We start from the raw sequence: 13,400 nt of genomic DNA, 5'->3' as shown, positions 1-13,400 counted from the left end.
CCCATGAATCCAAATAATTTTCTCCCAGCAACTGTGTAGTGTGACTTAACCTCTCAGGCTAAGTCTTCCCACCTTTCTTACTGCTCCAGTCCCCAGGTTTTCAAGGTGTCTCTTTTTTAGAGAGATTGGGGTAGGAGAAGATTGGAGAAATAGGGGTAAGGGAAGGGATTATCAGTCTTACTTTAATAAACCTTACGCTGATCACTTTAAAATCTTCCTGGTTGAGTTCAGGTGATGCTTTGGGGGTGAGGGTTGATATATTTGCTCAGCCCCAGAACTCAAAACAAAACCCCAAAGTTCAAATTCAAACCCTGAACTATTATTTCCACTCTCCTTTTTTTCATCTTTCTTATGTACTGTTTGGACAACAATGACTTTGTACACCAAAACCGACAATACAGTGTGATAGAGCTCTGTGAAATATTTTAGTCAAAGACTAGTGGAGCTCTGAAGAGGAAATAATTTACATTGCCTGTGGAGTAAGGGAGGCTTCAAGAACCTGGTGTCCCTAAAGCTGCATCTGGAAGATGTGGAAGTTCATGCAATACTCAGGGAGTTAATATCTCCTCCAGGATGGAGCATGGGTTGAATGAAGAACAGTGGTAGAAAAGGCAGGCCAAAGTGATATTACAAATGCCCTTCAATTACTTGCTAAGAAAATTGGAGTGACTATTGTAGGCAGAAAAAAAGGAGAATCTCATCATTATCTATGTCTCTTAACTGTCAGCAGTGTGGGAGATAGACTTGAGTTCATAATTAAGGTTTTGGTTTTGTTTTTTAAGTTTTCTGGCCACACCCATGGCATGTGGGATCTCAGTTCCCCCCACCAGAGATAGAACCGGCGCCCTCTGCATTGGAAGCACAGAGTCTTAACCACTGGTCTACCGGGGAAGTCCCTATAATTAAGGTTTTTCTTTGTTTGTGTTGTTGTTTTGGTGTCTAGATATGAGTGTTAATTAGATCAGCCTAAAGGCAGGAAAGAGATCAGGAATTTCTTTTCTAGAGACACTTAGGGGCGAATTTAATAGATGGAAAGATGATAAGGGATTAAACCAGAAATATTTCAGTGGCAATAAAGAGGCAGGGATAGATGGAAAGATTTCAGGGATAGCATGGGAAATGTGAGTCATGTCACCTGCACTCTATACTATTATGTCATCTCAAACACTTGACAATTGAGGTTTTCTCTGACTCATCCTGGCAAATGGCACACACTGCGGGGGGAGGTCTGTTTCCCAAGCTACCCATGGTTCATTCCTGTGCCCATTATATTGCCAGCCTCTTTAAGGCAGGGATCATATCTCTTCTTCTCTGTGTCCCACAGAAAGGTGTGCTGGATGGTTGATGAATGAGTGGAAACTAGACATTCATAAATGACTGAAGATTACACGCAACCTGGCAATAAAAGCACTAGCATTAAAAATTCACGGATAGCAAGACACTACACCAATTAACGTTAAACCTAAACTTTCGCTGCACTTTTTCCTCCATCTTTTTTAAGCTGGTAAACTACCCATCCCACACGTAACTAGAGGCTAGAGTACTGGCTTCAAAGTTACTTTTTTAAAAGAGATTTTATTGAGCTGATTTTATGTGCCAGGGAGTGTTCTAAGAAGAGACCCACAACACAGGAGGTACAGGTTTCTATAGCCTTTGACGATTACTATAAACACGACGTAAGTCCCTAAGTTCCGATTGCAAACCAGCTTCCCGGACCAAACCTTTGACGCTCGAATTTCCGGGGGGAAGCGTGAGTATGTTACTACGGATCTATTGCTTTTGCCTGGCGGAGACCTATCTGGAAGGGCTCTGCACTGGGAGGCAAAGGAAAGGAGGTTAGTAAAGGACGTACTCCGGAGGAGGGACCCTGAGCCACTGAGATTCGGGAGGCCACGCTGGCCTGTTTGGCTGGGCTTCCAAGCGGGTCGGAGAGTTTAGTCATGTTCGCTCACGCGGTGATGCGCGCCCTGCGCAAGAATAAGACCCTTCGCTACGGAGTTCCCATGTTGGTGAGCACCGTGAGAAAAAAGTGGGGGAGGGATTCCGGAAGGGGTGGGACCGCAAGTCTGGCTGGAAGGAGAGTTCTGTGAAACTGTAACGCGTGCGACCCGGAACGGCAGTCTGGTCTAGGAAGGGGCTGGCGTTTAGGCCGTCCTAGTCTCCTAGTCTCTCCCCGCGCTGGTAGTGGGATCTCGAGTCCCCCCTTTACCTCTTTGGTAGTTACTTGGATGTGCTTCTGAGAGTGATGTCAGAACCAGATTTTAACCCAAGTCTGGGTGATTACTAAACTTCCATCCTACCCCGCTCCGCGCCCGCCCGCCCCCAGCTACAGCTTGACGACACTCTGCATCATTGGAACTAGTTGTATTTACTTAATTTAACTGTATAATTTCGGGCATCTTCAGGTTTCAGCTTATTAGTTTGTGAACTGGCTTAATTCTTCCAGGGTTGTTATGAGTTAAATAAATCCTTGTGAATTGAACGAAGCACATGGTAGCAGCCCTCAAAAGATGGTCGCTGAATTATAGTTGATATTTTTAAAGCACGTTGAAAGTAGTTTTGGTGTCTATTTCTTTGCATCTATTCCTACGCGGCGTTCCCAGAAGGTTGCATTCGTCTTGAAATTTAGATTGTTGTTGGCTTAACACCAACCCGAGTTGGAATCCAGCGAGACCACTCCCTTTCTTTTCACTTTGACCTTGGCAAGTTACTTTGCTTCAGCAAGCCTTGATGTCATAGTAAATGAAACAATGTAAATAAAAAGCATGTGGACAAAGTCCACTTTCTTTTAAATAGTTTATTACTTTGGTATGGATTTGGTACAGGTGAAGTTACCAGCTTTTGCATTTAAGCAGGACTAAAGGAAAGAAGTGACCTTAGAAAAGTAATGAGTTTTTTTACTCATCTTTGATGAATGCGGGTTTCTTGCTCATCTTTGGAAACTCCTTTTTATCTATCTTTCTAAAAGTTTAAAGAAAGTTGTAAGACAATGTAGGTGATGGGAAGTGTGTAAAAACAATCCTCCCTGTAGATTCCCCTGCCACAAAATAGAGATCCATTCAAAAATACTGTGATTGTAGTCACTACCTTGAGGTCACCTGCATGTCCCACTGGAAGACAGTTTGACTTTGTTTCTTATCTTTCAAAATCATCAAAGCTAAGCTCTTAACACCAGTAGTATTAAACTACCTTCTAAGGTTTCCCTCATTTGTTTTATTTCATGGAATGGAGACTACCACAGTAGACTTCTTCCCGAGTGTATTTCTCTATACTGATCTCTGTGTCTATATTGGACCTGTACTATACTGGACCTAGGTCTGTACTGTTTCAAAATATGGGTACTAGACATATAACTACTTTTGTAGAGGAAAATGTTGAATTCAGTACTGTGAAACCCAACACTACTAGAAAGACCTCAAAAGATACATCGTCTTCATCATGCATCAGTCAAATATTCCATAATTACTATAGTATACTTCAAGTTGAAACTATTTCCTCTCTTAGATAAATGTTAATGCTTGCTTCATAAGAATCTTTATTCAGCAACATACAGAAGAGGACTTAGAGTACCAGGTATAGGCCAATAATACTGTCCTTCCCTGCTCTCCCAAACCACTTGAAAAAGAGAATATATTTGTTGTCTCCCAAACCACTTGAAAAAGAGAATATATTTGTTGTTTCAGTTTCCACACTGCGCATTTAGTCCGCAGAATTTACCTTTCTAATCTGACCAGTGACTACTGGTTTCTACATTGTAAAAAATTAGCCCATTTAATGATTTCTGTTCAGTTGTTTTTAGTTTATTCAGTGTTATGCAACTATCACCACAGTCTAATTTTAGAACATTTTCATCACCCTAAGAGAAACACCATACTCACTAGTAGCCGCTTCCTGTTGTCCCCTACCCTTCTCCCATCCTAGTTAACCACTAACCTACTTTTGTCTATAGATTTCATAGAATAATACAACTTATGGTCTTTTGTGACGGACTTTGTTCACTTAGCATAATGTTTTCAAGGTTCATTCATGTAACGTATCAAAACTTCATTTCTTTTAATGGCTAATATTCCATCAGTTGGAATATTTATTTTTCATTGATGAACATTTAGGACGTTGTTTTCATTTCTTGGCTATTATGAACAATGCTGCTATGTACATTCATGTACGGATTTTTGTATGGATGTGTTTTCATTTCTGTTGAGTAAATACCTAGTAGTAGAAATGCTGGGTCATATGGTAACTCCATGTTTAACATTTTGAGGAACTGGCAAGCTGTTTCCCAAAAACTACATCATTTTACATTCCCACCAGCAATATATGAGGCTTCTGATTTTTCCATTCTTGCCAACAGTTGTCATTGTCCACTTTTTTATTTTAATTAAACCCTTACTAGTGGGTGTGAAGTGGTATGTCACTGTGGTTTTGATTTGCATTTCCCTAATGACTAATAATGCAGGACATTCATTCATACAGTGGATTATTGTTTATCGTCTATCTTCTTTGGGGAAATGTCTATTCAAGTCCTTTGCCCATTTTTAAATGGGGCTGGGTTTTTTTTGTTGTTTTTTTGCAGTACGCGGGGCTCTCACTGTTGTGGCCTCTCCCATTGCGGAGCGCAGGCTCCGGACGCGCAGGCCCAGCGGCCATGGCTCACGGGCCCAGCCGCTCCGCGGCATGTGGGATCTTCCCGGACCGGGGCACGAACCCATGTCCCCTGCATCGGCAGGCGGACTCTCAACCACTGCGCCACCAGGGAAGTCCGGGCTGTTTTTGTTTTTTTTGGCCAGAGGTTTTCTTAAACACCTGGAAGCAGTAAGTTTCCCAGTCTTTGTCAAGGGGCTCTGTGTGCTTGATTGGGCATGCCTTCAGTACCCAGGCAGGTTACAACTCCGCCTTAAGCTTTTACTTCTTGCTTGCTCAGAGCCTCAAAGTTAGCCACAAGTGAGTGTTTAGGGCCTTCTCAGATCTCTCCTGAGCTTACACATTGCTGTGGGCACGTGGACAGTTCTGCTCATGTGCATGTCCTTCCAGAGTGTCAGGAATATGTTTGAGCTTTTCAGAGTCCTCTATGGACACCTTATGCCTATTTTCCTTTGAGTTTTTTGGTTAGACTATTCCTTGCCCTGTTATCTACCACCTCAGGCAGTATGATGTTAAACAATGGCCTCTGAATTTTTTCAGCAAACACTTCCAGGGAGAAGTCTGTTTGCACTAGTTGAGCTCCAAGTCAGGAAAACTAAAGACAGCCTTGCGAGTGGGTCTTCCAGGGAACCACCAGACTGGTCAAATAATGAAAATTCTCAGGGAATACGACTTCAAGGATCTCCACCCCATTATGCCCCTTCCAGTGGTTACTGCTTTATATCATGATTTTAGACTATTGGTTTTCATGTTTACCAAGGAGCGTGGGTCGAGACGTGGGAATAGGTAGGCTAAAAATGCCACCAAGCTTTCTGCTTTAACCGAGATTCAGTCATTCTTCTTACGTAACTGTTCCCAACATCACTGCAGGCCTTTTTTAATTTCCAAAGTTCTGAAAAAGTAGATTTGACAACTTTTTCCAGTGTTCTCATTGCTTTCATGGAGAGGGTTTTTGGAGATGCTTACTCTGCCATTTCACTGATGTCACCTTTTTTTCGGTTTTTCTTTTTGGTCTTTGCTGAAATTTTCTAATTTTTCATTTGTTTATTGCTCTTTGAGGCACTTTTATGATGTGGTTCCTTTAAAATCTTTGCTAACGTCACTTGATAGTCTTTCCTGATTCAGGTTGCTGTTTCCTGATTCTTGTAACAAGTGAATGTCTATTTTATCCCGGACATTCTGTATAGTATGTTAGGAAACTATTCTCTTTAGGCCTTCTACTTTAGCAGCCACCATGCTTGCGCTAAGCTTGTGGGTAGAAGTTAATGTAGGTAGAGAAGACCAAACACTGTGCCCTGCGGGTACTCCAAGTTCAGAGGGTTGGGGTGTACAGGAGACTAAGAAGTGTTCTCAGTGAGGTAAAAGGAAAACCAGGTTTAAGGGAAGAGAAGGAAAATGTGATCAATGGTGTCAGATTTTGCTCATGAAGTAAGATGAGAACAGAGAGCTAAACGTTGCATTTAGTAACGTGGATGTCAGTGATGGTTGGAATGGGTCTAAGAGAAAGTGGAAAGAGCAGCAAGCATAGACAACTTGTTTGAGAAATTTTACTGCGGGTAAGAACAAAGAAATGGGATAATAACTGATGGGGAAGTAAGGTCTAGAGAAATTTTTTAATAAGATGGGAGAAATAATAGCATTTTTTATGATGGATCCTGCTGTGTGGTGAGCAAGATTTTTGATGAATCCCTGCCCTTCAGTATATAAGATGATTGGGATCTAGTGCAGAAATGGAGATATTTAGCTAGGAGTGTAGATACCATGGTAATGAGTGGTCGGTAGTACAGTGCAATTTTGACACTAACTATGTAGCATTAGTGCAGACTTCATAGATTAAGTGCACAGTTCTCCATAAAACTCCCCTTATCAGACACCAGCTGAAAGCTCTGCGATATTAGGCCACCTGTGCTTCTGATCAACTGGTTACAAATTCAGTGGTTCCTGATAGCCCCTCAGGTTCAATAATTCAGTAGAATGACTCACAGGACTCAGGAAAGCACTATACTTAGGATTAGTGTTTTATCATAATGGTTATGAATTAGGAACAGCTGAAAGAACAGGCCCTTAGGGCAAGGTCTGGGGAGGGTCCCAAAGGCAGAGTTTCCCTATTTTCTCCCTGTGGAATCAGGGTATGCCACCATCCCGGCACACTGATGTGTTCACCAACCAGGAAGCTCATCAAGAGGTTTTTATTGGGATTTTCATCATCTATGGTTGATTGGATCATTGGCTGTGTGACTGAACTCAATCTCCAGCCCCACCCTTTCCTCCTTGGAGGTCAGGTTGCTATCACATGGCTCAAGGCCCCCACCCTCTAGTCACATGGTTGATCATCCCCGCATGACCAGCCTCTATCCTGTGACTATCTAGGGACCCACAGTGAGTCATCTCATTAGCATAAACTCAGCTGTGGTCCCAATAACAAAGATGACCTGTGACTCAGGAAATTCCAAGTGAGTAGCTCCCTCCCAAGAACCCAGGACCAAGACCAGACAAATTCTTTATTATGTAACGTGGGTATTGTGATGGCAGTGGTGCAGAAAAGAGATGATGGTGGCCTAGACTAGAATATTAGAAGAAGATATAGTCAGAAATTGTCAGATTCAAGAAATATTTTGACAGAACCCAGTGATGGATTAGATGTGAGATAGGAATTAGAGGAGCTAAAGATGACTCCAGAGAAGCTGGCTTGAGTAATTGGATGAAAGTATTTGACCTTAATTGGGATGTGGAAGATTGATTAGCAGCAGATTGGGGAAAGAGTGTTGGGGTAAAAAATCAAGAATTTTTTCATGTTAACTTATATATACCTGTTAAACTTTCAAGTGGAGATGTCAGGTAGGAGGGCAGGTCTTCCCTTCAGTGGGATGTTTCCCACTGAAAATGTGCATCTGGAAGTTGTTAGGTTATAGAAGCTATTTAGATCCGTGGAACTGGATGGCATCACCTAGGGACTCTTGGTTGTGAAGAGGTGAAAAAGGTGTGAAGAGTGAGCCTTTTGAGATGCTCCAACAATTTGAGATGGGAAGGTGAGGAAGAATGAATAAAGGGAGGCTGAGAGGAGTTAGGAAAATCACAGGTGTGTCTTTTTGTTACCAACTGGGGTTCTTGGCCTTCCTTAATCGATAGATATTGATAAGAGGCCAGACAGGAAATTCAGGCAAGACTTTATCAGCAGGGGGGAACGAAAACAGGTAACAGGTTCTCTCGCTCGCTCGAACCCCTAGGGTGGGGGCCAGCTGATTCCTTATATGGGGAGAGCATAGGGATGTGTCCATGGGTGGGGCTAAAGGGGTGGCTTAGGTGGTCTGCCCACCCCTTTGTGGTGTTGAGTGTAGGGGGCATGTGCAGTACCCTGCTTTTACTCCTGACACCGTGTTTTTGCTCCCGGCTCTTCAGAAGTGGCAGCTGGGTTTTTGGTCTTTTTGTATCTTGTTGTGCATAATTTGCCCCAACTGTGCATGCTTGCAGTAATTTTCAGTCCCTTATACTTTCTTTGCATTTTGTTGCTGGAGGAGAAGTTTGTCCAGGTGCAACCACTGCAGCAAAGGGTCCCAGGTCCCAGGTCCCACCGTGTCTCATTTTCATTGAAACCAAGAGACAAAAAAGTTACTTTACTTATATAAAGAATGATTACATATTGACATTGGAAGTATTAGCTGGTTATGTATAACAGACGTTTTTCCTGGTTTGTTGTCTTTTGATTTGATGCCATTTTTATTTCATTTATTTGCAGATAAGAGACTAAATTTTTATGTGGTCAGATTTATTGGGTTTTTAAATTCATAGCCTCAAGGTTTTGTCGGTATTCCAACTTCAAAATAGAATTTTATATTTTACAGTGTTTTTATCTGTTTGTATTACTTTAATTGGTAATATTAATATACTGATGGTAGGGATCAAACTTAACTTTTTTTCCAAATTGCTAGACTTTTACAGCTTTAGGATGAGAGTAGAGCCCATTAGATTATCGGAGGAGATGCTAAAGCAGCAATGGCAATTCATGGGCTCTTTTAAGGTGTACCACATACTGAGAAGGGTAACGTACTCCATGAGATTGTTTTATCACTTGGTTAGAAAATGGAGAAAAATGCTCTCTAATTGGCCTATTTTGCAAAATCATAAAATTGAAAGAATTCTAGTCTTGAAGAAGCAAGGCCAGGATTTTATTCCCGGATTTACCCATTACAGTCATGGGCAAGTCATTTAGTTCGCTGTGCTTTTATTTCCTCATCTATTAAGTGTATTTTTTTCCCTTAGCTCATAGGTCTTTTGTAAGGATCAACTAATATGATGCTTGTGATGGTGATATTTATATCATAAGGTCAAGTACAGGTGGGGGTAATGATTTTGGTATTTGCTCATGTGCTAAAATGTTTCCCAGTGATAGCGTGTACTATATCTACTCTGAAAAGATGAATGGTAACTCACCAGGGAAAATAATCTATAGGATTTTGTATAATCTGCCACTGTTGGTGTTCAGATAAGTAATGTATAGATAGACTGAATTCTGCCCTTCTATTTTGTTTAATTGTTTCCCTGTCTTGTTTCAGTTGCTGATTGTTGGAGGTTCTTTTGGTCTTCGTGAGTTTTCACAAATCCGTTATGATGCTGTAAAGATTAAAGTAAGAACTGTCATTGGAGTTTGACATGTGTACATGTATGTTTTGGTTTATGAGACACGAATACTCAGTATACTAAGCTGTCTTGAGTTTTATCTTGCTTTTTATGACTGATATATGGGGACTTCCCTGGCGGTGCAGTTTTTAAGACTCTGCGCTTCCAATGCAGGGGGCATGGGTTCGATCCCTGGTAAGGGAACTAAGATGCCACATGCTGCATGGTGATGCCGAAAAATAAAATAAATAACTAAATATAATAAAAATAATACAAACAGCTGTTAAAAAAGACTGATATATGATCTTTGGACTCCTTAAAAAAATTTTTTTATACAATTTCTAAAGGTTACTTTCCATTTACAGTTATTACAAAATATTGGCTATATTCCCTATGTTGTACATTATATCCTTGAGCCTGTCTTACACCCAACAGTGTGTACTGCCCACGCCCTCACCCCTGTTGCCCCTCCCCCCTCCCCACTGGTAACCTCTAGTTTGTTTTTTATATTTGTGAGTCTGCTTCCTTTTTTGTTGTATTCACTAGTTTGTGATATTTTTTAGAATCCACATATACGTTATCATACAGTATTTATCTTTCTCTGATTTATTTCACTTAGCATAATGCCCTCCAAGTCCATCCATGTTACTGCACATGGCAAAATTTCATTCTTTTTTATGGCTAAATAAAACGTACATGTGTATGTGTATATATATATATATATATAGATGGGGTGTTCTCATCCTATAAATATGGCTCCACTCAACTTTGACTTTACTTACAACAAACCCTCCAGCTAAGCCCTCTCAATTCCCTGGAGAAGCAGGAAATCATTTATGCAGCTCTTTTCTTTTTTTGTTTTGTTATTTTTCTTTTTTAACATCTTTATTGGAGTATAATTGCTTTACAATGGTGTGTTAGTTTCTGCTTTATAACAAAGTGAATCAGTTATACATATACATATGTTCCCATATCTCTTCCCTCTTGCATCTCCCTCCCTCACACCCTCCCTATCCCACCCCTCTAGGTGGTCACAGACCACCTAGCTGATCTCCCTGTGCTATGCGGCTGCTTTCCACTTTCCACTAGCTATCTATTTTACGTTTGGTAGTGTATATATGTCCATGCCACTCTCTCACTTTGTCACAGCTTACCCTTCCCCCTTCCCATATCCTCAAGTCCATGCTCTAGTAGTTCTGACACACATCTTCTTTATCCATTCATCTGTTGATGGACACTTAGGTTGCTCCCATATCTTGGCAACTGTAAATGATGCTGCTATGAACATTGGGGTGCATGTATCTTTTTGAATCACTGTTTTTGTTTTTGTTTTTTTTTATATATACACAGGAGTGGAATTTTTGGGTCATATCATAGTTCTATTTTTAGTTTTTTGAGAACCCTCCATACTGTTTTCCACAGTGGCTGCACCAATTTACATTCCCACCAACCGTGTAGGAGGGTTCCCTTTTCTCCACATCCTCACCAACATTTGTTATTTGTGTTCTTTAGATGATAGCCATCCTGACAGGTGTGAGATGATAGCATGTATGCTCAATATACTAAGCAGTCTGAGTTTTATCTTGCTTTTCAAGGCTGATATATGATCTTTGGGCTCTTTCTTACTCTTTAAAATAACATTAATGATCACATGGAAGTGAATCATGAAATGTAAAGAATTTAGTTATCTCTTTCTCCTCACTCACTAGAAACTTTGCAGTTCTGTTAGCTTTTTCCCACAAAATATGCTCTGGTGTAGCCATTTTTAGGATCTAGAAGGGACTAAAGAACATGGGACAGTAATTTCACTCCATTTTATTATTCTAATTGTAAATTAGCTATTTTGTATTAATACCAGTAAATTATAAGTTATATTGATGTGTATCTTTAGTAACTAATACTAAAAGAAAGGAAAATTATCTTTCATTATAGTGATACCTATGTTTTCATAGCGATCCTTTTAACAGGTATGCATTTGTGGTAGGACTATACTGGTTCCTGCATAGATATATTACTGTCTTTATTTTTACAGGTGAGGAATCTGAGGCTCAGAGAGCTTAAGTAACTTGGTTAAGGTCATGTGGCTATTTAGGGCTCGAACTAGGATTCCCACCTCTATGATTACACAATTACTGTGAAATTCAGGTCTGTTGTTACAGAACAATTCTGGTTCATTCATTCAGAAGTATGTAGCTTTTGTTTGTGGCACACATCTGATATTTGAGGGTTTTTTCCCGAGTACAGGTGACCCTTGAACAACAGGGGTTTGAACTGTGCTGGTCCACTGATACCCAGATTTTTTTCAATAAATACTACAGTACTACACGATCTGCAGTTGGTTGAATCCACGGATGCAGAACTCGCAGATATGGTGGGTCAACTGTTATTTATTGAGGAACATCCTTGTATAAGTGGACCCTTGAGGTTCAAACTCATGTTTTCAAGGGTCAGGTGTGTTTCATTAGCAGACCTCAGTAATGTTGGTGGGAGAGTATTAAAGTCCTGTTCAATTTTTTCAGTTAATTTTATGGTTTAAGAGAAATACCAACGCTAGCTAGTCTTTTTTTTTTTTTGCGGTACGCGGGCCTCTCACCGCTGTGGCCCCTCCCGCCGTGGAGCACAGGCTCCGGACGCAAAGGCCCAGTGGCCATGGCTCATGCGCCCAGCCGCCCCGCGGCATGTGGGATCCCCGCGGACCGGGGCACGAACCCGCGTCCCCTGCACCGGCAGGCGGACTCCCAACCACTGCACCACCAGGGAAGCCCTAGCTAGTCTTAAAGACAGTAGGTATTAGAAAAAATAGTAAATTTAAAAGGAATATATACTTTCTATGAGGGAATATAGCAATTATAACTCAGTTTTAAAGTTTCTGTTAGCATTCCAATTATTTTATTAAGGAATTTTTTCCCTTTGCTTTAAGATGAAAGTTATAATAATCTGACTTTTAGAAATGGGATGTCATGTACATATTTGAAAAATAATTGAATATTTGTCATGTGTTTATCATATGTTAGATCCTACAGATAAAGATTCAAGAAACTTGTTCTTATAAAGTTTATAGCATCGTCAAGGCTGGGAGACATCTAATATAAAAATGTATCCAAACATACAATATAACAATGCCCAGTGAAATGCTATATTAGAACGCTGCATAAAACGTTACTAGAACTTCAAGGAGAAGCATACGGTTTAGACTTGGGAAGGGGGTATCAGAGAAGGTCTGCCAGAGGTATCAACCTGTGAATTAAGGTTAAGAATGAGTAAGAGTTAGCTAAATGATGGAAATGATTAGTATTATATAACATAGAGTGGCTAACATAGAGGGGAGATTGGGGGAGCAAGATAGGAGGGAGGAGACTGTTTCAAGTGGAGATGCAGAGACCTGTTAAGACACTTTGGCAGTAGAGTATAGATGAACAATAATGGAATCTGAAATAAAACATTTGCAATGAAGATAGAAATGAACGGGTTCCAGAAAAATTTTTAGCAGCAAATTGATAGTGATATAATATTAAAATCTGAATAAATATCAGATGACTTGAGGCTTTGCTTTTGAGGACTGGGTAAATTTTCGTAGCAGGAGAGAGTGAGGGAGATTGCAGTAACAGAAGAGGTCTAGACGAGTGGGTCGAAGTAAAGAGAACAAAGGTGGGAGAAATGAGGTTGATCGAAATTAAGAGGATGAGATTGGTCAAGGTCTATGGAAGGAGGCTGAGAGGACAACGTTGAGGTGAGAAGGATCAGAGAACAAGACCTACTGAGACTGAGATGTCCAGGTTGGTTGATATTGAGAAGTCAGACTCAGGTGAAGTCAAGAGTCAGTGTTTAGGTGAGGTTGAGTTCAAGTAAGGTTGAGAGGGTAAGGTGGATTAAATTTGAGAGGAATTGAGAAGGTAAGATTGGTTGAGGCTGACAGTTGTTACAAGGGTTGAGAGGTTGAGATTAAGGAGGAGTCGAGGGAAAGATTGCTGAGGTCAAGGGCTGGGGCTCAAGACTGTGGTTGAGAGCACAAATTCAGTTAAGAAAGATCAAGGATAAGTACAGCTGAGAAGTTTTGAGCAGGGTGGAAAAAGACAGTACTGATTCAAAGTGACCAGCCGTTTTAGGTTGCCTGGAGCTGTCCTGATTTTAGGACTGAAAAT

At 40.8% G+C, this 13,400-nt stretch overlaps 1 protein-coding gene across 2 annotated transcripts in view; it reads left to right on the top strand.

The window, feature by feature from the left end:
• Positions 1-1,940: 1,940 nt before the first annotated feature.
• The window catches only part of COX16 (cytochrome c oxidase assembly factor COX16), a 35,608-nt gene continuing 24,148 nt past the window's right edge, over positions 1,941-13,400 (top strand). The window contains exons 1-2 of one of the 2 annotated variants that reach the window (XM_007460945.1): positions 1,941-2,009; positions 9,195-9,266. In XM_007460945.1, coding sequence (XP_007461007.1) covers positions 1,941-2,009; positions 9,195-9,266 — 141 coding nt within the window. The remainder of the gene's footprint in view (positions 2,010-9,194; positions 9,267-13,400) is intronic. The other variant, XM_007460946.1, reaches the window with a different exon arrangement.

Source organism: Lipotes vexillifer, unplaced genomic scaffold (assembly GCF_000442215.2).
Source record: "Lipotes vexillifer unplaced genomic scaffold, Lipotes_vexillifer_v1.1 scaffold1465, whole genome shotgun sequence".
Taxonomy (NCBI): Eukaryota; Metazoa; Chordata; class Mammalia; order Artiodactyla; family Lipotidae; genus Lipotes; species Lipotes vexillifer.
This window is presented reverse-complemented; position numbering and strand designations above follow the sequence as displayed.